Here is a 25036-nt window from a genome sequence, read left to right on the forward strand (position 1 = left end):
ACTAACCCCTAAACGATTGTTTCGACCCCCAACCCCCGCCCCTGGTACAGAGGTACACATGAAAGGAGGCTTTCCTTCACTATTTCGTTTGCTACAGGGACGACTTTAGTCAGTAGTTTCACTTCCAAATCCCACATGGAATGTTAGTTGTAAGTGGATGTTCCTCCCAATCAGAAAGCCATAACCCGCTGGTATTGGTGGACACAAGAAGCACCAACTAACACGTGTAAATATATCACAACCAAACACACACATCCCGGCCAGAGGGGGTGGACGCGGAGAGGCGTCCGTGATACCTCGGCTAACTTCCCACGGAGAGACGGGGAGAGAGGTGGAAAGAGAGGGAGACCGACAGAGCCAGTCTGGGGGTGAGGTCACAGCACGAAGAGGTGGCTCCATTTTTCCACTATTAAACGCAACGACTGTAAGAACTCACCTATGCAGCTTGAATTGTCGTACTCGGTGTGTTTTCCTTGAGTTTGTAGCCTCAGTCGAGCCGCGTTGTGTCACCGTGTCATCGTGTGTTCTTCTTCCTCCTCGGTGAACGGTGAGCAGTAGGTAGCGTCACTCCCTTACCCGGAGAACCGGTTCCACGGGACCGCTTGTTATTGAGGAGGACGACGAGGCGTTACGATGAGCCGTAAATTTGAGACGCTACCTGTGAGGAGACGAGCACCGCGACCAGTGAGCTGCTCGGTGATACTGTGTGGACAGGTATGCTCGATCACGTGACGCGGCCAGGTAAAGGTGTGTGTTTTAATTCCTGAAGGAGCGCACGGGTCTTTTGCATAAAGATACCTGCCGCCTCCCTCCCGTCTAGTTCCTTGTTGATTTACAGGCAACACACTGTTTTATAAAAGTAACCACATCATTATTTGACCATTTTATGAATTATGAAAACTGTTGATTTCAACATGTAACACGATATTCATATTTCTAAAACACATATCATATTCCTTAAAATGTTGAGTTTAAACATTCAACCAGGATATAGGTGATCCGTCGCGGTGGCCCCCTGGTTGTAAGGAGAGAGGACGTGTGCTGTCCTGATGTTAAACAGCTGCACACGAATCAACACAACCCCGAAAAGCAACTCGGATGATGACAATGGAAATCCATATTTGGGATTTTGTTGTTCCCTTTTTTTTATTATATATGTCATATTTATGCGCAATACATATATCTAGGCCTATGTATATATTTATATATACAAATATATATATAGGCCGCTATGAATAAATAAATGAATTTATATATAAAAAATATATATTTATATATCAGTTTGCACTTTAAATATATGGATATGGGGGCTTATATTTATAATATATAAAATATAGATCTAGCAAACATACAACGTTCTTTACTTATACATTTATTGATTTATTTTACTTATTTCCTTCTTTCTTACTATGATGTTGTGGCAACCAAATTTCCCCTTTGGAGATAAATAAAGTATTTACTTACTACCTCCCTACTCACTGACTTAGACATCCTGGATAAACAACGCATAGATGTTTCATATGAAACTCCCTGGCCACTCCCACGGTGGCCATGTACTGTATTCCATAGCATCCATCACTGGCTGTGTTGAGCTCTGGCGTTGTTAGGGCTTGGAAACATCTGAAGCTGAACCAAATACATCTAGGGCCAGGCTGCTCATTGCAGAGCCGATGGGTGGAGTTTCTAGTCCAGCTCCACCTTTAGGACGGGCCGCGTCCCGGCTCAGGTCCAGCGGCTCCAGCCCCTCCCCGACTCTTTCGTACAATTTGGTAGCAGAAGTTCAAGCAGCATCTGTCCTCTCAGATAGCTATTCAGTTCTGCAAAGCATACAGTCAAGTAAATCTTTCAGGGGTGACATCATCAATGAAGTGTACAATACATTATTCCATTCAGAAGTAGGAGGAATAGTTACTCATTTTCTTTGGGTACCGGCGCATGGCTGGTGTTGAGGGCAATGAGCAGGGGGACAAGTTAGCCAAGCAAACGCTCAAACACCAAGAGATAGATTTATAAGTTCCTGTGTGTAAGGCTGAGGTCAAGGTTCTTATAAAGAATGTCAATCCGGCAGGAATACTGGGATGACAGTGAAAAGGGTAGACATCTATACAACATCCAAAAACAGGTGGACAAAGGAAGAATGGAAGGTAGAGGTAGGAGAGATGATAACATGATAACCCGTCTAAGAATTGGTCACACAGGGCTTAACTATACACTTAAAATAATAGGTAAACATCCCACAGGAAACTGTGATTACTGTAGCCAGCTGGAAACAGTAGAGCATGTTTTATTTCACTGCAAACAGTACGAGGACAGAAGAAGGAACCTTTGTCAGTCATTAAGCACTGTGAAAAATATCAGTTTTAGTCTATCTGGCATCTTGGGTAAGGCATCTAGCCACATATATCATCTTGTTCTCAGGTTTCTCAAAGAGACTGGGCTAGCCCAGAGGATATAGTTTATTATTACTCCAGCCCAGTTGGTGGCGGTAATGCTCCTATGGTTGCCAACCGCCATAAAACCCTAAAGAAGAAGAAGAAGCAGCATCTGAAGCCCCGGTGAAGCCCCTGGCGAATGTTCCGGCATGACGGACATACTCCTAGTGTGACGGATGGGTACAACGATAACAATTACGGCGGTTAGAGTGTCACTGCTGGAAATCTAATTTGTTAACCTTCGCCCTAACCGCAAAACCTAAACCTAATCATAATTCATAACCCTACCATAACTGAGTTGATTGGAAAAACCCAATCAGCTGGACTAGGTCCAGAGAGGCTCTGCACTGAGCACCATATGTCTATTTCAGAGGTGCGTGAGTGTGGATGATTGATGGACTGTGGGTCTGGGTGAGGCTGCCAACCTGTTGCCCATTGATCAATCAGTGTGCACAGGTTAAAACAGCCTTCCCCACACACACTCTGTGAGTGATTTCCTGCATGGCATCTCCTGCATGGCCCCCCGAGCAGGGACGTTTTTGCGGGTCAAATAATGTCCCCGGAACTTAGGCCCCGTTTACACGAGGACGCTTGCGGGTAAAAACGACAAAATATTTTATCGGAAGTGCCTTTCGTTTAGACGGTGACAGCGTTTTTTGGGCATGAAAACGCCATAAATCTGAAACCACCCTCCAGAGTGGAAAAGTTGAATACGCTCCGCCGTAGCGTTTCCGTCTACACTGCCAAGACGCAAAACACTGCTCAGATCTGCTCAAGTCGCGTACGCGTTTACGTCACATACATGTGCCAGTACAAGGAAATAAACAAACATGTCCGATTATTTCCATGCTTCGGACCTTCAAGCTGCTCTGGCAGCTCTAACAAGCGTACAGGACTCTTTTCATGATATGTACAGATAGAATTACTGAACAGAGAAGGATCTTTTTGGTCTTTGCGGCACGGATAAGAGAAGAAGGAAGATTCTACGCATGCGCTCAGACATGTCGGTGTTGTGTGATAGTGTATCACAGCCCCACCTAGCCGCCTGGCATGCATACCCAATCGAATTCCACACACTTTTGCGTCACCCTATGCACGCAGATTTCCTCCCGAAAACGCTCGTCTAAACGCGGAATAAGAAGTGAATACGCGACGCCACTTTTGCGTCTTCTGTTCAGACCGTCATCGTGTAAACGTAGCTTTAATCTAGATCCGGAATCCCGTGGTGGAACCACACTTATCCGTCCAAGGAAGTTCCTGGAAGATCCATGGTGGAAAGGCGGCTATATTCAACCAAGTGGGCTTTGCTCTTTGGTAGAACTGCCTGTGAAACGATTTCAGTAATAATTTAACCAAGGCTGTTACGCATGGAAGACGGAAGGATATGACGTCTAAGGGCGAGTTATATAAAAAACATAATTTGTACATTTTATGTGTGTAAACCCGACTCATGCCAGTCCGATTTACTGTGTATGACAGTGGATTTATGACTATAACTGACATTGGTTTATGATTATTGCCTCAACCCACGCACGCTAGCACTCCAGTGCTCTCAATAAGCACGCTTCAGCAGGCTGCAGTTCACTTATCGGCCAAAGGGGTCAGTAATGAGGAGTTACTGATTAAGGAAGTCCATTTAAAGTATAATGTTCAAGCAATTTCAGTTTGAGATGCCACACCTCATACAACTTCCTTAGAAAATGAACATGGTTTCAGGTGTACTTAAATAATAACTTAAATGAACACTTGCATGATTGAAGTACAAAGAGAGGCCTACCTACAAAGAGTAAACAGTTTACTCTATGGGTAGCTCTCACCCTCAGTAGCTGATACTGAGGGGTGAGAGATTGTGATACTATTTTGATGATTTTGATGTAAACTAAAGTCCAGTTTACAGTAAACTGGATTTAAGTTTACATCAAAGTAATATCACAATCTCTCCTCCTCAGTATTAGCTACAACCCTCTATTCAAGTCCCTCTCTTTACCTTGTTCCATGACCAACCCCCGCTCTGCTTGCTGTAGCACATCATAGTATCTGAGTGGGCACAAAGGGAAGTAATTCACTTGAAAATGTAGGGACCCAAACGCATCGCATTTCAAAAGACCTGACATTTAATACTGTCACACCTAAAAGCCATCCTCAACTGTCAGACCGACCCTGACGGAAACTTAAGGGGGACAAAGGGGTCCTCTCTGAGGGACTCAGCAGTCAGAAATAGGTTGTGATACATGGTTAATTACTTATGTTATACTTTAAAAACAATTTTTGATTAGATCAATTTAATTTTGTCACCTTAACAATGATGCTGTTACCGCACTTGGTCCAAATCTAGTGGGCATGTATCCAGTGCGGTCAATGGCGGTTCTACACGGGGGCCTATGGGGGCCAGTGCCCCTGTAGACATGTCCCTGTCCCCCCCTGTGGCCCCCCCGTGCTGACCAAATAAAACAATTATGATTTTACTGATTTTACGGAACTAATGCGAATGCCTAATGGAACTAATGCCAAACAACGTGCTGCTGCTGCTCGGTAAATGAGAGCTCAGCGATACTCTTGGAGAAAAGAGCCACGATTTCTCCTGTTGCAAGAGTCGAAGCTAAGCAAAACTATTTCATTTTGTAAGTGACTTGTGGTTCTTGCGCATAACTGTGTTACTGTAGTTCTTCAAACTGATGATGAAATTAAGTTTGTAAATGTCTGGTCACGATATATAAAAAAAAAACGACACCATATCTAAGCAAACTCATCGAAGCAGAAGCGAGTATCCAAATGTCAGTATCCTTGCTAGGTCTAGGCTACACAATGTTGTGATGTTAACCACGTATTTTCATCAGTTTTTGCCGCTGCATTGGGATAACGAATACATTTGAGTAAGAGTAATGGGCTATCTGTCCCTGTTAAAGGCCCACTATGCAACTTTTTTAACCAAAATTACATTAAGTATGCAGGTTGAGAGTTATGCTGATGGTTCTGCATCCATTTCTGGTCGATTGGTGGGTGTGTCATTTCCCATGTGGCTCTCTACAGTGAAAAAGCGCATATGCAACTTGATGTGTTCGGGACCGAGCGCTTCCGGATGTGACGCGGCGGAAGTATCCTCGAAAATGTAGTCAGATTGTAGTTTCGAAAATGCTTTACGGCACAGACACACACCCAAGACATGGCACCGGCTAGATATAAACAGCCAGTTGCGAGGCATTTGCTTGATTTACCTTAATATAACAGGCTAGGAGTCATTGCGATGGTTCCATTATACATTATTTGTTCGATTGTTCGTTGTGTTCAACTCCCCCATTGCGCATCTTGGCGGAGAAAAATGAATATGTTTCTGCCGTGACCCGCCGCCCACTCTCGCGGGAGTCTCAGGGTCGTCGCGAAGTAACGAATTGCTTTGCGGCACAGACCCCCAAACAGGTGACCGGCTCGATATAAACCACAAGTAACTAAGGGATTGTTAAAATTCATCATAGATCACCGACTAAAAAGGAGACAGAGAAACCCAATGTCGGATGGAACAGAAGAAGAGAAAGGGGAGACTGACCGACAGAGAGGCAGACACGAGTAAACGTTGGGCAAGCTTTCAGGAATAGCGTAACTGAAAGAAAAGAAGACTTAAATCAGACTCCGACTTGGCCGTGTTGCTTTTGAAAATTGAAAAGTACCCTTGGGTGAACTTTGTCCTCGTGGTATTCTTGATGTTGATAGTCTCTGTACAAATGAGGTTGCTCAACCATTTTGTTGTGAGCCCTGTAAAAAATTGTTTTTCTCGATCGTTTTGTTGTGAGCCCGGTATGTTCTAGCTTGCTTGGTTGCAGCCATATAAACACCTTTGTTTCCATTGGTGTTTTGCTGTTCGTCTGTCTCGTCCCCCAGATACAGACTGAATCCCCGAATCCAGGTTCTTGTTTATTTAGATTATTATGTTGGCCAACACTCTCAAACTGATTGTTCTGTTCAACCTAAGATAAAACAATTATAATCTAGGATATAAATTCTCCCCGTCAACTATAAAAAGGATGGCTTTATGTTTATTGCAATACAAATACACCATTTTAAAAATGTATACCTTGCATACACTTTATGAACATTTACTTCGGACATGGCTCCACGCATTCGCCGGCTTCTTTGAAAACAAATGCACATGGCTCGCGTAAGAATGCATGGGGAAGGGTCGTCACGAGTTGTTACGACGTGTTTGTAAAATATCTAACTATACGAAGCTGTAGTGGGCGCGTGGTATAAAATGTGCCGTGCCAAAACATGAAAACCAAGAAAACAGCGAAGAAATTCCCGAAGTTGCATAGTGGGCCTTTGAGTAGGGAGGGATGGTTATGCAACGAAATCTAATGCATGCCCCTGCGTTTTTTTTCTTCTAATAGCAGCTAAAGGTCCAATATGCAGGATCGTCTTCGCTGTTTTCTCGGTTTGCGCTTCCACTTTTCTCCCCCTTATCTCCCCCTACAGCTTCTAAGCAGATATTTTGCAATACTGTCATAAAAACTCGTTGATGACCCTTCCCCATCCACTTCTACGCTAGCCATGTACATACAGCCGAATGAATGCGTCCTTCCATGTCCGAGGTAGGTGTTCTGTGGCAACCCCGCACCGTCGTGCCGGGACGAACCGCGCCAGTACCCGGAACAACGCCCTCTCCGCGGACAGGTAGTCTAAGGGAGGTACGTGCCGTTCAGCGCGGCTGCGCTAGATCGCGCACCTCACAAACCCGGACAATCAGGGACATTCGAGTCACCTGGCGGAAGGAGAGGACAGAGGGGTTTTAAGGGCCGGGCAGGCGCCGGACGGGGAGGAGCGACCGAGCTGGAGTGACGCAGGAGGGAGAGAAAGCCCTATACCGCAACTAACGCCGGAACACGTCCTTCCCCAGGACTGAGCGGGAGAAGCCGGGAGCGAGAACCACGCTGACCGCACCGACGGACCGGACCCGGAGACCCCTGCCACAGTGGTGGAGAATTCAGGCAACGCGATCCCTTGACTAACCCCAAACGGAACCAGGATGCAGCCAGCAGAGCAACTCGCCACAAGGGACGAGGAGATAGAGATCCTGAGGAGATGTATGATCCGGATGGCCGAACAGCTCAGTCGGGAACCTGCTTATGCCGCCCCCACGAATGGGGGTAACCAAGATGGGTCCGGACGATGACGTCGAGGCGTACCTCGAGATCTACGAGCGGACCGCGGCCCGGGAACGGTGGCCAGCAGACCAGTGGGGCCACATCCTAGCGCCCTTCCTGACCGGGGAAGCCCAACGAGCCAACCGGGATCTCACCCCCCTCCAGGCGGGGCATTACCCCACGCTCAAGCGGGCCATCCTCGCCCATTATGGACATAGCCTCCCAGCCCGGGCGCAACAATACCATGACTGGACATACGACCCGCTCGGCTCAGTGTGAAGCTGGATTTCAAACCTTGTCCGCCTAGCCGAGCGGTGGCTTGCAGACGGAGATGGACCCCGTTGCTGGCTCGTGATAGACCGCTGCAGCGTTTGGCCCCCTGGTGCCAAACGCTGGGCCTCGAATATCGATCCGCTTTGCAATTTAGCCCCCAGACTGCAACAGGAGCTTTGTACCGGTAGCTCCAACTTGTGCAATTGGGTCGTTGTCCTTTGTGATAAGACAACCGAGTCTTTGATAGCCCAATAGGCATATCCTATCCCAGATCAGCCTTGAGCGGGGTGTGTCACTTGCTATAAAAAATGAGTTGGACACCATTATCACCCGTATGTGGAAACAGTCCACTGCATGTATGCGGAAACATTCCAGTCCACTACAGATAACGATGATTCTCTGCTTCACTTTTGAGTGACTAATTTGGCTCATGAAGAAGACCTCAGGGTCCAAATATTGTGAATTGTGTCATACACACTTCACTGTCCTCCAACCTAAACGACAGAAGAGGTAGTTTGTATATGTTGTCCAAATAGGACCGATAGGAACGTTTTTGGCCCCTATCGGCTGTTCGGAGAACAAGCAATAAATCATGTATGTCAGGATTCTGTCTTGCCCAAAGAAAAAAGGATGAAATTAATTTTATTCTCAGTGGAAAATGCAACATTTTAAGATAGCAGCATTAGTAATTTTCTTTATTATTATTAAATGCAACACTTTCTATCTTCGCCATGTTGATTCAAGTGGACGCTGCTACGCCTGAGACCACTCAGCTTGCAGTTTGTTTGAATCCAAATCTTTGCGTTGTGTAGTAATCTGAGCTGTTCAAGATGTAACAAGATAATCATGACACATTAATACCGCTGTTGGACGATGTTCTTTCATTAAAAACGTATATGTTTGACTGATCCAAAGAAGGTGCAGACAGTGGCAGAGTTGCCTAAACCTTGGCTTCTTCAACTTCCACCGTTATTTAAGTGTTCAGTGAGCTTTAGAGACGTTTCACTTCAGCCCCGTTCCTCATCATCCCAGAACCTTAACGTCAGTTTATGGTCAAGGTAGATGCTTAGGATTCAGGAGTTGAAGCAGTTCTGCCCCAGCCCTCCACCTCCGACCAGAAACTCCATCAGTGCACCTTTTCAGTCTTTATCCCCTGCTGAGCGGAACTAGTTCGTTGTGGAACTGGCTTTGGAAAAATGAAAGGATTTGAAAAAATCCCTTCATCATCTGGACCGACCACAAGAACCTTGCCTACATTCAAACAGCTAGGCGCCTCAGCTCCTGTCTAGCCCGGTTGGAGTTGCTTTTTTTTTTTTTAGGAGTACCCGGATAAGCCTGGTGGGTTGGCTGGAGGCGCCCATTGAGGGTAGGGTACTGCTGTGGCCGATACCCAGCAGATACTCCGCTCTGTCTCCCCCTCTTGGTGGTTGTGTGTCTGTGCAATGGGCGAGGCGTTCCATTAATTTCCCCCAGCTCCCTGATTACTATGCATTCCTGTTCACCTGTCTGAAGATGCACACCTGCCATCCATCTCCGGCCCTTCAGCTCTGCTGTATTTAAACCTTGGTTCTTCACCAACAGGTCACGGCTTTTGGTGAATCACGAATTTAAGTATTCTTTTCGTGTTACCTGTCTTTTGTCAAGTAGTAGATATACATAGTGACACAAAATTAAACGGTTTCTGTTTTTTTCCCTAATATAAATACATATTTGACCACCATACGATCCACAAAGTAAACTATGAACAGTAATTGAGGAAGGTTTATGATTGATGTGCTGTTTGGAAATATACTGTCCAAAATTAAATCAGTTGGATCTCTCGGTCAGAAGTTGAGGACTGGGCCGGCCTGGTCGACTTTAACTGTATCTGAAACACAAAGATGACTGAAGAGAAAAGTCTGAAACACGCAGCCATCCACTTGACTTAAGAGGATGTCTCAAAGACAGAGACAGAATGTATAACAGAGGACAGACAGACCTAAGGACTTTATGACAGCAAGGACCGACATACAGATGTAAAGACTGTACAACATGGTTTGTATGGCACCCATGAGGGCCATGGGTGTGAGTGCACGAAAGTTCACGAAAAGAGTTCCTTGTGAGGTCTTCTTCCTGAACTGGAAGCCACAGCTGTCGGCCCGGTCTGACCCTGTCTCCTCCACCTCCTCTCCAATCCTCTCCTCCATCATTATTTTCTTATACTCCCCCTTTCCTAACATCCTCATCCTCCTTCCACTGCCAAACCTTCGCATCACCCCCTCCCTTCTGACCTCCGGCTCCTCTCCATTGGAATGGGATTCCAGCCATGATCTCTATGGTCTGGATCCTGGAAACATTTACACATTATGTATACTTGAAAGAATGTGTATTCCGTTATTCCGGAATAACGTATACGTTTTACTTCATTATGCCAAGATTTGATGTGGGACAAACATTGGTGTATGTCACCGTAGAAAATCATGGTTATTTATATAGTTTGTAATTGTGGTTTCGCATTATTATTTCAAATAATTGTTTTTTGCTTTGGATCTGCTTCTGCAACCGTTTGTCTGGCTAAGAATGCAGATAAATAATCGGCTTCAGTTATGTTACTTTATTTCACTGGACTAATGCTTCAGGACTTGAGTGAAATATACATTTATTCCCAAGCGATAATTTGAAGGTGAAGGACAATGTTGAACCGTACCGTAGCTGCGACGTGCGAAGCGTCAGCAGGCTGTCTGCTGGAGGAGGGGAGGGAAGGAAGGTGACGCGGAAAAGGTCTCCCTGCTGCTGTGGAGCTGTTGTGTAGAGAGAGAGGACATTATTTCAGATTCCAGTCAAGGTGTTACATTGCGGCTTTCTGAGAGGCAAAAAGCCGTTATGAAGTTGACGTAGCATTTCTCATTATTACCGACTACGTTGATTAGTGACAACCATACACTGACCGTTACCGTTTGCTTTAAAGGTAACAAGAAGGCTGACGAAACACATGGCTGGGAGTAGCGGCTGTAGCGTCGTTACATGTGTGGACATGTGGAGCTGAAAGTCGTGTTGGTTCATAAGATATGTTGCATGGCGAACAGAGCGATGGAGGCGTCATATATATATGAGGTTAGTGATAAGAGCACAAGGAACATGGTCAAGGGCAGGGTAAAGGAGAATATTTATGTACCAAGTTTCAAAAGTTGAGTTCCCTGACCGGGAATCGAACCCGGGCCGCGGCGGTGAGAGCGCCGAATCCTAACCACTAGACCACCAGGGAGCATGTTCTCCTCCGACCAGGGAGCAAAAATCTTGATCACCATGGACCACCAGGGAGCCTGAGTGGTCTTAACCATTAGACCACCAGGGAGACGTCCTAACTACTAGACCACCAGGGAGAGGTCCTAACCACTAGACCACCAGGGAGAGGTCCTGACCACTAGACCACCAGGGAGAGGTCCTGACCAATAGACCACCAGGGAGATCCTGACCACTGGACCACCAGGGAGAGGTCCTGACCAATAGACCACCAGGGAGAGGTCCTGACCACTGGACCACCAGGGAGAGGTCCTAACCACTAGACCACCAGGGAGAGGTCCTGACCACTAAACTGATAAGAACACAAGTAACATTTTCAAGAACAGGGTGAAGAAGAATATTTATGTACAATGATTCAAAAGGTGAGTTCCCTGACCGGGAATCGAACCCGGGCCGCGGCGGTGAGAGCGCCGAATCCTAACCACTAGACCACCAGGGAGCCTGAGAGGTCCTACCCTCTAGACCACCAGGGAGAGGTCCTGACCACTAGACCACCAGGGAGAGGTCCTGACCAATAGACCACCAGGGAGGTCCTGACCACTGGACCACCAGGGAGAGGTCCTGACCAATAGACCACCAGGGAGAGGTCCTGACCACTGGACCACCAGGGAGAGGTCCTAACCACTAGACCACCAGGGAGGTCCTGACCAATAGACCACCAAGGAGAGGGCTTGACCACTAGACCACCAGGGAGAGGTCCTAACCACTAGACCACCAGGGAGAGGTCCTGACCACTGAACTGATAAGAACACAAGTAACATTTTCAAGAACAGGGTGAAGAAGAATATTTATGTACAATGATTCAAAAGGTGAGTTCCCTGACCGGGAATCGAACCCGGGCCGCGGCGGTGAGAGCGCCGAATCCTAACCACTAGACCACCAGGGAGCCTGAGAGGTCCTACCCTCTAGACCACCAGAGAGAGGTCCTACCCACTAGACCACCAGGGAGATGTCCTAACCACTAGACCACCAGGGGGAGGTCCTAATCCACGAGACCACCAGGGAGAGGTCCTAATCCACTAGACCACCAGGGGGAGGTCCTAATCCACTAGACCGCCCGGGGGAAATCCTAATCCAATAGACCACCAGGGAGTGTGAGAGGTTTGGACCAGGAGAATTGCAAGGTAAGAAGTAGTTTTAGATCAGCTGGTCTTTGTATTCATGTTTTTTAAATATAATTGAAGTACATATCTAGCCAAAATATTACTTTGACAGTATGTTGATATTTAAAATATATCATATGGGTTAAACCTACACTAAAACCTGAATAATATGATAATATGGTCTGTATCTTTGACTTTCTTCTAGTTCAACACATTTGAAAGAATTGACTGCGTGTGTGTTTGTGGGAATGTTTGCGTGCGCGTGTGTGCGTGCGTGCGCGCGCGCGTGTTTTTGTGTGTGTGTTTGTGTCTGCGTGTGTGCGTGCGAGCGAGTGACGTAGAGGACTTCAACCCCGCTGATTGGCTGAGCCCTCTTCGCTATATTTGACGCGACACTAACTAGCCGCAGTGGCAGAACACGTACAGTATCAATAATAAACAACTTCTAAAGAAGAGGAAACATCTTGGTCAGAGACTTTTCGGCCTTGGTTTCAGTCCTAGTATCCTAGTCGTACTCCATCGGAGTTTTAAAGAACAGGGCCATGGTCGGCGTGAAAGTGATCGCGAATGACGCTGACTTCCAGCCGGAGCTAGCGGCCGCCGGGTCCAGGCTAGCAGTGGTGAAGTTCACAATGGCCGGGTAAGCTACTAGCCGCCTGGGCTGTTGGAACGAGCTAACGCGAGCCACACAGCTGGTGGCTAGCTGCGCGAAATGAACACAAACATACATGATTGTATATCTGCTGTATGGTTCATGTCTTTTGTTAACGCCAGTCATCGGATAGGAGCAACTTAGAGCTCTAGTCGAAGCTATAGTAGCAGGCTAACGATAGCCGAGGCTAAAATAGCAAGCTATCAGACCATATCTAGGCTAACATAGCAAGCTAAACACAGCTGAGGCTAAAAGAAAAAGCTAACGATGGCTAAATAGCTAGCTGTGACATAGCAATATTGGCATTGCTTCCTGAGGTTGAGCTCATTTCCTTATACTTTGCAATCATCAGCTAACTAATGATCAAGAACGTCATTTTACAATTTTGTCCTTAACTTTGTGGGACGAGAACGGAGAGGGTACTTTGTCTTTTCTTCTAGTAAACTTGTTTTACTTGCAAATATCAACCTAAGGGAGATTGGGACAGCGCATTAACCCTCTGGTTGAATTCCAAGGTGTCGACCCTGCATCAGAATATCCCCTGCCTTCAACCTGTTGAGTAACAGATACCCACAAGTGGTCTTCCTTGAAGTAGACGTACACGTCTGTCAGGTGAGTGTTGTTGAAGATCAGCAAATTACATTTTTCCATCTTTGCCCTTGATTCACGGAGAAACCTGTATACTGTTGACATGGTTAATTAAGTTTCAAGGACATAACCTCATGATACAGTGACACTTGGAAGTTTGTTACTGTGTGTCGACCAGAAACCCAGCTGACCCTGTTGAAGCATGTTATTTCATATATGAAGTTGCAACTGTTGATGCTCTCATGGCTCTTATTACAAGCCATTGGAATCAGGTTTTAAGTAACTGTTTTCTTCAGGTTGCAGATTTACTTCAATAATGGGAATAACGCCTCTTCTTTTTGGTAGGCCACTGCGGCCGCCAATAACATCTCTGCCACGCCCACCTTCCTGTTCCTGAGGAACCGGGTGCGTGTGGACCAGTACCAGGGGGCGGATGCTGCTGGCCTGGAGGAGAAGGTCAAACAGCACACAGAGAACGACCCCGGAAACAATGAGGACTCGGACATCCCTAAGGGATATGTGAGTACAGCATCATGGTGAACCTCCCACTAAGGCTGTAGTGACCACAGACGCACGTACTGCTGTGGAGAACGGTTAGGAAGTTTATGTGACGATACAATCCACAACAATACCAGTGGCCAAGGCAGTCGCGGAAGGAAGAGAAGAGAACTTGATATTGAAATGATCACATTTAAACATCATGCGTCCCAAATCTATGGGCAGAGTCTACTGAGGTTTTTTGGACTAGGCAGTACAATTAAAGATAGACTGATTCTCATCACTAAGATCACTTAAAGCTCCAGTTTGTAACTATTGTAGCATCTAGCTATGAGGTTGCAGTTTCCCAGCAACTGAATCCCCCCCTCCCATTCCAACAGCTACGGTGGCCTCCACTGCGTCAGGTGCTAGTAGGTTCTTCCAAAATAATGTCACCGTATACGTCAACATCAGTGTCACAGGATAAGTTTCCATAATAGATGTATGAATTGTATTCAGTAATTTAGTTTGTACACACAACTATAGGTCGCAGCTTATAAGTAAAGTAATTTTTACAAGGCATGCGCTTTTCTGACACTTGTACCCTTAATAATGCCTCTGTCAGCGTTTCTGTCAACCAGCATCTACTTAATGAATGCATAGACCACTTCTGCTCTGCTGCGACACACTCGCAGCAATCACAAAGAGCCCACCGTTGCGGTAGGCTCCTGGTGTATTCAAAACTGAGCTGTTTGGTCAGTTTTAACCGAACCCTGGAGCCTTTCCCCCAATAGTACGATTTGTTTGGGGTGGTGTGAACGCTCATTTGAACGCTCTGGTGCCGACCAGACAAACGAAAGCTGGTCCACTTGGAAACGGGGTTCTCTGTCCCCGACCACTGTGAACGTGATCTGGCCCAATTACCGCAAAGCAAAAAAGGTTGCAAAAACAGGGTTGTTTTGACCTCTTTTATAATAATCATACAATTATTAAAACAGAAACACAAGTAAAATATATTTTCATACATCGGTCAGCACGTGTCTCTCCTGCCCCTGAAGACAATGGATTGAGGTGCGCTTTTCTCCCTATGAAAGTAACCTGTGTGTCCGTGTGTGATTTCAGATGGACCTGATGCCCTTCGTCAGCAAAACGGGCTGCGAGTGTCTGAATGAGAGCGACGACTGTGGCTTTGACAACTGTCTGACAAAAGATGACTCCTACCTAGAGTCTGACTGTGACGAACAGGTACTAACTGAGATACTGCTGCAGTACTGCTCTTTATACATCCAGTCTGATGAACAGGTATTACTGAGATTTTGCTGAAGTACTGCTCTTTATACATCCAGTCCGTGATGAACAGGTAGTACTGAGACACTCACTGAGATTTTGCTACTCGAACGGACTGTGTCAATTATCTGAACGTACATGGCCTTAGAGATCGGATAATGGCCGGAGCATGGCTGAATCCGCTACCCTAGGTGGCGCTGTAGCCCTTTCAACAAGTGGTTATAGAGCCACATCCGGTTGGCCTCTACGTCCCAGCAACAACAAACACAGGCGGCATTCGAGAAAGACGTTTTCAGTAAACAGCTGTCAGTTCACTTCGGGTCCATGTCATTTCTCCGACGCCACATTGTTCCGACATCTCGGTCGGAACGTATGCTGGAGGATTCTGCATACGACCGAGGGGTCGGAACAATGGAGCGTCGGAGAAATGACATGGACCCGAAGTGAACTGACAGCTGTCCCGCATATGGCAGCAATCAATCTTGACTTCAGAGAGTCAAAGCCAAAATTCCTTTACCCCAATTCCTTCTACACCATGGCCGAGATAACCCGCACTACGAGTCTTTGTTGTGGATGTACCAGAGAGTCGGAGAACCCGACGCAGGCTTTAAGATTCATAATATCAGAGAATATCCCCGTCAGTTCGGTCGCGGCGAAATGAATGAATAAAGATCGTCTACACGTCAGTAGAAAAAAACTTTTATTTTGACAGATGTGCCTGAAGTTACTACTTTACAATCTCGTTGATGACCAACGTTTAGGAAAACATGTACTTTTAATTCAGCCTTGGGTGAAATCGATGCGTGGTGTACTGAATGCATGTTGATTATGGTACACTTCTTATAGGGGGCAATGGCATGACACCGGCTTCCTCCATCTTCTGCGTCACCTTTTCAAATAAATCGCCGTTTCCGAAGGCGACAACCATAAACCTATAAAGAAATAATTTAATATTTATAAAGAAATAAGAATTGTTTATATGTCTTTGGGGACATCAACACGACTAGCGTCTCCTTCTACTTCCGGCTCATGTCCCCCGGCCGAAAGATCTCAAGCATTCGCAGAACGCGAAATCCGATGCGTTATATGATGCAGGTAGAAACCGGACTATGATCGAGTTTTCTAGGTGTTCTTATCCGATCTCGCTTGTCCGTTCATGTACTTTCGGTCCGATGTAGATCGGGTAAAGGTGTTTACATGCCTTTTTAGAAGTCCGGTTGAGGTCTTCAGAAGTTTAACAACCAACCAATGGGTCTACTTTTCAGCCATCACCCTATGCGGAAAAAAATGATGCAAAGAAATAATCAAATAATAATAATACTGTAATCAAGGATTGAATGAGTGTTGTGGATACAGAGTAGGCGCTGCCTGGGTGAAGATGTGTTTCTCGACCGTCACTCTATCAGCTCTACTCTAGCAGTTATTCATAATTTATTATTTTATTTAATCAATGTTCAGTACACTACCTCTTAAATGTTAGACAAAGTTTTGAAAACAGGCATATGATGTGATGGAAATCCAAGCAGTTGAAATCAAAGCAATTATATTTATTCTTGTAATTAAAAAAAACAAATATTGTGATAAATATAATGTTGTTATAATAGTGGTTTTGTGTGTTGTCCAGCTACTGATCACCATGGCCTTCAACCAGCCTGTCAAGCTGTTCTCCATGAAGCTGCTCTCCTCCGACTTCGGTGAGTTCCCCCTTCACCTAAAAGATGTGAATGCTCCTTCCTGTCCTGTTAACTCTCCTTCCTGTCCTGTTAACTCTCCTTCCTGTCCATGTTAACTCTCCTTTTTGTCCTGTTAACCCTCCTTCCTGTCCTGTTAACCCTCTTTCCTGTCCTTTTGAATGCTCCTTCTTGTCCTGTTAACTCTCCTTCCTGTCCTGTTAATGCTCCTTCCTGTCCTGTTAATGCTCCTTCCTGTCCGGTTAACCCTCCTTCCTGTCCTGTGAACCCTCCTTCCTGTCCTGTGAATGCTCCTTCCTGTCCTGTGAATGCTCCGTCCTGTCCTGTTAACTCCTTCCTGTCCTGTGAATGCTCCTTCCTGTCCTGTGAATGCTCCGTCCTGTCCTGTTAACTCCTTCCTGTCCTGTTAACGCTCCTTCCTGTCCTGTTAACTCTCCTTCCTGTCCTGTGAATGCTCCGTCCTGTCCTGTTAACTCCTTCCTGTCCTGTTAACTCTCCTTCCTGTCCTGTGAATGCTCCGTCCTGTCCTGTTAACTCCTTCCTGTCCTGTTAACGCTCCTTCCTGTCCTGTTAACCCTCCTCCCTGTGCTCCAGCCCAGGCCCCTAAGCTGCTCAAGGTGTTCATCAACCTTCCTCGCTCCATGAGCTTCGACGATGCGGAGCGCAGTGAGCCCACGCAGGCTCTGGACCTGACAGAGGACGACTTCAAGGACGACGGCCTTGTCCCCCTCAGATACGTCAAGTTCCAGAACGTCCAGAGCGTCACGGTAATGAGACTTAGACCAGTTAGTGGTTATAAAGGCTTAAACCAGTTAGTAGTTATGAAGGCTTCAACCAGTTAGTGGTTACGAAGGCTTCAACCAGTTAGTGGTTATGAAGGCTTAAACCAGTTCATGGTTATGGAATGAAGGCTTAAACCAGTTCATAGTTATGGAATGAAGGCTTAAACCAGTTCATGGTTATGGAAGGAAGGCTTAAACCAGTTCATGGTTATGGAATGAAGGCTTAAACCATTTCATGGTTATGGAAGGAAGGTTTAAACCAGTTCATGGTTCTGGATGTACTATAGGTTCATCACTTGCCCTCATTAGATGTCCATTACTGAGCCACAGTACCTCTTTAGGTGGTACATCAGAGACCTCTAGTGGTCTCAGTGTGTAGTACACTGGGTTCTGATGGCCGCTCTCTCCACAGTTGTTTGTGAAGTCCAACCAGGGAGACGAGGAGACGACAAAGATCAACTACCTGACCTTCATCGGTACCCCTGTACAGGCCACCAACATGAACGACTTCAAACGGGTATGTACTGTAGGGACAACCTGACCATGTGCTACATACACAGCACCACCTTGACCAACGTTAAGGATTGGATTCAAATACTGTAGTACATATACTAGGGGTGGGACAAAATATATATTTTATTTTTTATTTTTCCTTTGTGCGATGCGAGAATAGAAACACTGGCGTCATATATCAATATCATATTTTTCTAGGTATTTATTTAGTTGTTTTTTTTACTGTTTTTTTCCCCTCAATTTTTATGCTTTATTCATGAAGAGTTAGATTGGATATATTGTCCCAGATATCGATATTTAATCTAAAGAAAAAATAAGGCGTTCTAAACAGATTTCCCTGGTCCTCGAGGTAACGCTCAACAGTAGTTAACTAGCCAAAGAGTGACTGAAAAACTCAGTTGAGGCCATGAATAAAGACCGAAATCTAGCACTTTAGCTTTTCAGTCATTTTGTATTCATCGTTACACAATCCTAAAACTATACATCACAATATGTTTAACAATATATATATTTTTGCAGAATCGCTGTATTGTGATATTATCGGTATCACCATTTATTGCGTATGGTATTGTGAGGCACCCCGTGATTCCCGCCCCTAAAATGTACTCCATGTACAGCTCACTGAGCACTGCTCAGGGAAGACTAGAGGATACGGTCTAGCGGAAACATGTCCTCTAGAGCGGGGTGTCGCTTCTGGGCCACCGTAGAAACACGGCAAGCTCTCGGAACAGGACTCCCTAAGGAGATATAAAGGACTTCCTCTAATGGGACGGAGACCCCAGAACGTCATGTTACCTTGGGATTATAAACATTCAAACAGAATTAGGAATATTATTTTCCATTTATGCCAAGTCTGTGCAGGTAGATGTCAAGTTATTCTAGACGGGGCGTCCCGGTGGCTACCTGGGTTTAGCGTCTACCATTAAGGCCCAGTCCTGATCTCAGCCACCCGGGTTCGATTCCTGCCCGTGGTCCGTGGCTGCTTGTCCTCCACTCTATCTCCCTCACCTTCCATCTTACGCGAACCTAAAGCATAACAATTAAAAAATAAATCTTTAAAAAAAAAGATAGAGGCCCGCATCTTTAAGTCTGGGATAAAGTTGCCTCAAAAAATGATGTTTGAATTTAGCTGGTTTGTTTTATTTTTTAATCTCTTATCATATTTGATACTGACCTGCGTTCTGTTGGTGTGATGTACAGGTGGTGGGGAAGAAAGGAGAGAGTCACTAAGCCAGGAGGAGGAGAGAAGACTGAGGAGGAGGAGGAGGAGGAGAGATGAGGAGTCAGGAGTCTAGCTACTCCTCACAAGGAGTGACCTCTGCCAAAACCACACACACACCACACACATCACACACACACACACTGAAGGGATTCTAACCATTTTACCAGTTATGTTGAAAAAGGTAAAAATACTGCGTACCACATGCATTGACACACACAGGCCTGCTCTTAAAGGAGCTTTAGGTCAGATATTATTTGGTTTTATCTATGGGTACATGAAGCTGCAAACATACACACTCGACACACAGATTAAAGACCTGCGGTGTGTGAGTGTGGACTATGGAATGTGTCTTTATGAATCATTTGTATTGTAATTCAGAGGTGAATCACTGTAAATAAATACAATCCTTTTCCAAAGGCATGTGCGTTGTGTCATATTGGGGGGCTGGAAACTGCCCCGCACTGTCGTCTCATTGGCAAACCTCTCACACAGTCGACCAATAGGCAGAGGCCTAGGGAACCAATGGTAAGAGGTGAGGTTTTTAACAAAGACAAAATATGGGGATAAAGCTGTTCGTACAAATTCCTCTATTAGATGAGTTACATCTGCACTGAACAGTTCAGCTTACATATATTTTTTTATCGTTTGTAATTGCGTAACACTGAATGCTTCATGAATAATTGTAAACATGTATTTTGGAAAATTAAATCTTTCCAGAAATAACTAAGAAATTATAATAAATCCGAATGTAAAACGCTTTGCGGTTTTGTCTTGTAATTTGCCCACTAACGTCAAGATTGGATTTTATTTTCTCCATATTTAATCTTTATTTGGCCGAAATAATCGGGACATCAGAAACGTACTTATTGTGTGTGTGTGTGACGCGACTTGGATTTATTTTAGATTATCTTTATTATACAAACCTACTTCTAATATTCCTATCGGGACCTGGGTTAGGGACCTAGACCCGGTCCTACCTTGACCTGGATGTGGTGTTGTGTGTCTCAGCTCTGAGCAGCTTCCACAAATTATCTTGCCTCTTGATGCAACTCTCCAACCCAAACGTCCCGAACATCAGCCTGCCAGGTTCAACACTTAATCGCTCATCATCAGTTATACACCGTTACGCACTGTTTAACACTGGCCAATACACAGTGAGGAACAGTAAGAACTACGACCTACTGCTATTTTGGCCTCTCTTTTTTGGCGTCCTGGAAAAATATAAACTTTCAAAAATATGTCTGCAACGATTCCCAGTGACAGAACATGAAGGCCCAACAGCGCCTTTTTAAATAGCTCTGAGCGCGACTGGATGCTGCGCTTCTTCTCCTGACACCACAGTTCAAGATGAAATGGTTAGTCAGCTCTGGTGTGTTTGATTTATTCAACACGCCAGCCCTGCAAGGTGTTGTGCACACTTCTGTAATGTTAGAGTTGGTCTAGAAATAACAGTTGCATAAATCAAAGAGAAAACACCGAGCTATAAAGCCCTTCTCAACGAACACAACAACCCTCTTGGCCTCGTTATGAAGCTGCGATACCAGACGTGGCCACTTGGTGTCACTACGGTAATTTGAGTAGCTGTACAGCTTATATTGGCTATAATTAATTTGTGCTAAAAGGTATTTTCTTTATTAGAGATGCAGAACAGCCTGCCTTAGGTCAGATGTTATTAATCACCTGAAGATATTTACCCATAATTCTCTATTTTTATCTTGCTCAGGAAATTAGGGGTTGCTAAAGATTTATTTCATTCGATTTTTTCATGGAAATTAAAATAAATAATTCTACATTTGAAGAAAACGACCATCTACTTTGTTAGTCTGCTATAGGTCCTGTTATCCCTGTAGTTGATGTCACTATGTATTGTGGTACAACTGTGGCACTCTGCTAGTACTATGGTAGTGTTATTAATGTAGTACTATGATGTCTATTGGGTCAAAATAGTTTAGTAAAGAAAATGCAGGGATTGTGACTGTGGTCGAGTGTTTAATCTGTCCCCACCATCATGACCACTACCCCTCCACCATGACGACTACATCCACCATCAAGTGACTATATCAACCATCATGACCTCTACATCAACCCTCATGACCATTACATCAACCATCATGTGACTATATCAACCATCATGACCACTTTATCAACCATCATGACCACTACATCAACCATCATGACCACTTTATCAACCATCATGACCACTACATCAACCATCATGACCACTATATCAACCATCATGACCGCTATATCAACCATCATGACCACTATGTCCTCTATCATGACCACTATGTCCTCTATCATGACCACTATGTCCTCTATCATGACCACTATCTCCTCTATCATATCACTCTATCATGACCACTATGTCCTCTATCATGACCACTATGTCCTCTATCATGACCACTATCTCCTCTATCATATCACTCTATCATGACCACTATCTCCTCTATCATATCACTCTATCATGACCACTATCTCCTCTATCATATCACTCTATCATGACCACTATCTCCTCTATCATATCACTCTATCATGACCACTATGTCCTCTATCATATCACTCTATCATGACCACTATGTCCTCTATCATATCACTCTATCATGACCACTATGTCCTCTATCATATCACTCTATCATGACCACTATGTCCTCTATCATATCACTCTATCATGACCACTATGTCCTCTATCATATCACTCTATCATGATGACCACCATCTATATTTTTCGTCCGTATGCTCCTCCTCACTTTACTTGAAGGAACATGCGTGGGAGAAGAGCACAGTCCACGTCTGTGTGCACGTGCTATGAAATGTGTAACAGATGTTCATCGACGACACCCAAGAATATCCTTCCTTTCTGTCTGTCTCTCTTGAATATGTAAACACAAACAGAGCAGACTGCGCTCCAACTATAAGGTAAAGAGAACGCTAGATAAGAGGAGAGCGAGAGAGCGATCAGGGGGGTAAGTGATACAGGGAGTGACAGAACCAGAGAAAGAGAGGGAGGGAGAGGTTCAAAGAGAATGGATGTTTCTTAGTGTCACATTCCACACAGCAGGGTGCAGTGCTGACATCACAACCGCCCTACTCTACGGCCTGTGTGGGAACATCGTGGAATCACCGCTGAATACTTCTCTGTCTGCATCACGCCCCCGCTCCCCGCTGACTCTGAGACAAGCCTCATGTGTTTGAAACAGTCTTTATGTCTGAGACGGACCCCACATCTATGAAACAGTCTTTATGTCTGAGACAGACCTCACATCTATGAAACAGTCTTTATAGGAGAAAAAACTCTTGTGTATAAGATAGTCTTTATAAAGACAAACCTCTAGTCTTTATGTCTATGATAAACACCTCCTAAATTCTAATACAAGAGTGTACTGCTTCATTCGCAGGTTGTGAAAAATTGCAAAGATGTTTGTGCAGTGTGTGGATGAGGGCCGGTTTGTGCAGCCATCATCCTCACACATCCTGGTATAGAGTCGCACCAGACCAATGGAGAAAGAGAAGCCCAGACCAATGACGTCCATGGTCCCACATCTTTATATAAACTGAGTTGATGTCGCAAATCACACCTTTGTCTCAGCTGGGGTAGGACGCAGTTATATTAGAAAACAGCGATGGTGACGGTTCCCCTTTAGGTACTATCACCTTCCTCTGGTATGCCCCTGGCTCTACTGGGGCATACCTGAGTGGTTGAAAGACCTGGACCTACAGGGACCCCGTCCTACTGGGACCTAGGTTAGGGACCTAGACCTGGTCCTACCAGGACCTGTTCCTACCGGGACCTGGGTTAGGGACCTAGACCTGTTCCTACCAGGACCTGGGTTAGGGACCTAGACCTGGTCCTACCAGGACCTGTTCCTACCAGGACCTGGGTTAGGGACCTAGACCTGGTCCTACCAGGACCTGGGTTAGGGACCTAGACCTGGTCCTACCAGGACCTGGGTTAGGGACCTAGACCTGGTCCTACCAGGACCTGTTCCTACCGGGACCTGGGTTAGGGACCTAGACCTGGTCCTACCAGGACCTGTTCCTACCGGGACCTGGGTTAGGGACCTAGACCTGGTCCTACCAGGACCTGTTCCTATCGGGACCTGGGTTAGGGACCTAGACCCGGTCCTACCTTGACCTGGATGTGGTGTTGTGTGTCTCAGCTCTGAGCAGCAGTCTCTCTGTTCCCGTTCGGAGGCCTGCTGTCGACTTGGAACCCAGCCAGGGTTACTATAGAAACGCACCGGGAAGTGGGAGAGCGCACCAATGAGACGCAAGCGATCTCCTAGGATAGATGGATGAGCTCTCCAAGCGTATACAACATGTCTGTGGTTGTGCGTCTGTGTGTGAGTGTGTTTATTTGTATTTTAAATGTAATGATTATGATCGATAATGGATGAATCCATACGTACGATGAAGAAGTGGAACAATATTGTGTGTTTGTCTGTATGCCCATGTGCGTGCGTCTGTGTGTGTGTCGAACAACAGACTCATCAGATGGGTGTGTTTGTGTGTGTGCGCATACCCGGTGTGCGTATATGTGCGTGTGTGTTCTCTTTGAGGTGATATTAATATTCATGAGTGACACCTGCTCCGTGACAACTGAAACATTTCAACATTCCTGTGAAGTGGTGAGTGTTGTGTTGACTTGAAGAATATGGAATCAATGAATGAATTAAACTGCTGATCAAAGTGATTACATTAACATGTAGATTTCATTTAAATCCTGGTGGCACCAAGTTCTGCATCTTAACTATTAAACCCCTGTTGATAAATTACTGTTAGTGAAATACTGTTGGTCAAATATCGTTAGTGAAATGCTGTTGGTATAATACTGTTAATAAAGTACTATTTGTAAAGTACTGTTAGTAAACTACTGTTGATAAACTGTTGATAAACTACTGTTAGTCAACTACTCTGAGTAAACCAATGGTTTTAAAGTACGGTCAGTAATGAATTGTTAGCAAAGCACTGAAAATAAAGTGCTGTTTGTCAAGTACTATCAGTATACTACTGCTGATAAACTAATGAAAGTAAACGATTGTTACTAAACTATTGTTCATAAAGTACAATTGGTAAAGTACCATCAGTAAAGTACTGTTACTAAACTACTTTTGATAAACTACCGTTTACTGTTGATAGTGTACTGATAGTGAACAACTTTAGATATACTAATGTAAGCTAACTATTGTTGTATAGCAGTATTAGTAAACTATTATTTGTCAACAAGTGTACCTCAAATACTTTTTGTACTCTTAGTAAACTACTGTTAAAGTATGGCTAATAAACTACTGGATGATTTCACACATGAGCGGTTTGGTCTGTTTTAACTGAATTCTGGATGTCTCCACTGATGTACGGTTTGTCTGGGCTGATGTAAACACTCATTCGACTCTGCTGCCCACACAAGCAAACTGTTCCGCTGGAGAATAGGCTCTGCTTCTGAACCCAACTATAGGAAGAGAACCCAAACACAATGCATTGTCGGCTGAATGCATACTCTTGCCACGAACGGGAAGTAATAATCACATTAATATATCCAATATGGTTGAACTACTATATAAACCAATTGCTTGTGGTCACTAACAAAAAACTTCTTTTTTTT

The 25036-nt window shown here is 45.0% G+C and overlaps 2 protein-coding genes and 3 non-coding genes across 6 annotated transcripts in view; 1 reads left to right on the forward strand and 4 right to left on the reverse strand.

Annotated features, from left to right (window-relative positions):
* atp8b1 (ATPase phospholipid transporting 8B1) overlaps window positions 1–1061 on the reverse strand; it is a 28702-nt gene extending 27641 nt beyond the window's left edge. Inside the window, exon 1 of one of the 2 annotated variants that reach the window (XM_056578362.1) lies at window positions 437–1061. The gene's annotated coding sequence lies outside the window, so the exon portion shown is untranslated. The remainder of the gene's footprint in view (window positions 1–436) is intronic. The other variant, XM_056578363.1, reaches the window with a different exon arrangement.
* A 9951-nt stretch (window positions 1062–11012) lies between these two features.
* On the reverse strand, window positions 11013–11084 carry trnae-cuc (transfer RNA glutamic acid (anticodon CUC)). The gene has a single exon. It is a non-coding gene; the product is annotated as a tRNA-Glu (tRNA).
* Window positions 11085–11489: 405 nt separating this feature from the next.
* Window positions 11490–11561, reverse strand: trnae-cuc (transfer RNA glutamic acid (anticodon CUC)). The gene has a single exon. It is a non-coding gene; the product is annotated as a tRNA-Glu (tRNA).
* Window positions 11562–11936: 375 nt separating this feature from the next.
* trnae-cuc (transfer RNA glutamic acid (anticodon CUC)) lies at window positions 11937–12008 on the reverse strand. The gene has a single exon. It is a non-coding gene; the product is annotated as a tRNA-Glu (tRNA).
* A 580-nt stretch (window positions 12009–12588) lies between these two features.
* txnl1 (thioredoxin-like 1) lies at window positions 12589–20170 on the forward strand. Its single transcript, XM_056578364.1, has 8 exons — window positions 12589–12865; window positions 13393–13489; window positions 13811–13984; window positions 15065–15187; window positions 16854–16923; window positions 17515–17687; window positions 18115–18219; window positions 19416–20170. Exons 1-8 carry the CDS (start codon window positions 12768–12770, stop codon window positions 19443–19445), a joined length of 870 nt encoding a protein of 289 aa, XP_056434339.1. The 5' UTR covers window positions 12589–12767; the 3' UTR covers window positions 19446–20170.
* The last annotated feature ends 4866 nt before the right edge of the window (window positions 20171–25036 follow it).

The sequence above is a fragment of the Gadus chalcogrammus genome, chromosome 19 (genome assembly GCF_026213295.1).
Source record: "Gadus chalcogrammus isolate NIFS_2021 chromosome 19, NIFS_Gcha_1.0, whole genome shotgun sequence".
In the NCBI taxonomy this organism is placed as follows: Eukaryota; Metazoa; Chordata; class Actinopteri; order Gadiformes; family Gadidae; genus Gadus; species Gadus chalcogrammus.

Coding starts and splice junctions, on each gene's coding strand:
- txnl1 (XM_056578364.1), top strand. CDS start 12,768: ATGGTCGGCGTGAAAGTGATCGCGAATGACGCTGACTTCCAGCCGGAG. Junction 13,490..13,810: donor TAGACGTACACGTCTGTCAG/GTGAGTGTTGTT, acceptor TCTTTTTGGTAG/GCCACTGCGGCCGCCAATAA. Junction 18,220..19,415: donor ACATGAACGACTTCAAACGG/GTATGTACTGTA, acceptor TGTGATGTACAG/GTGGTGGGGAAGAAAGGAGA.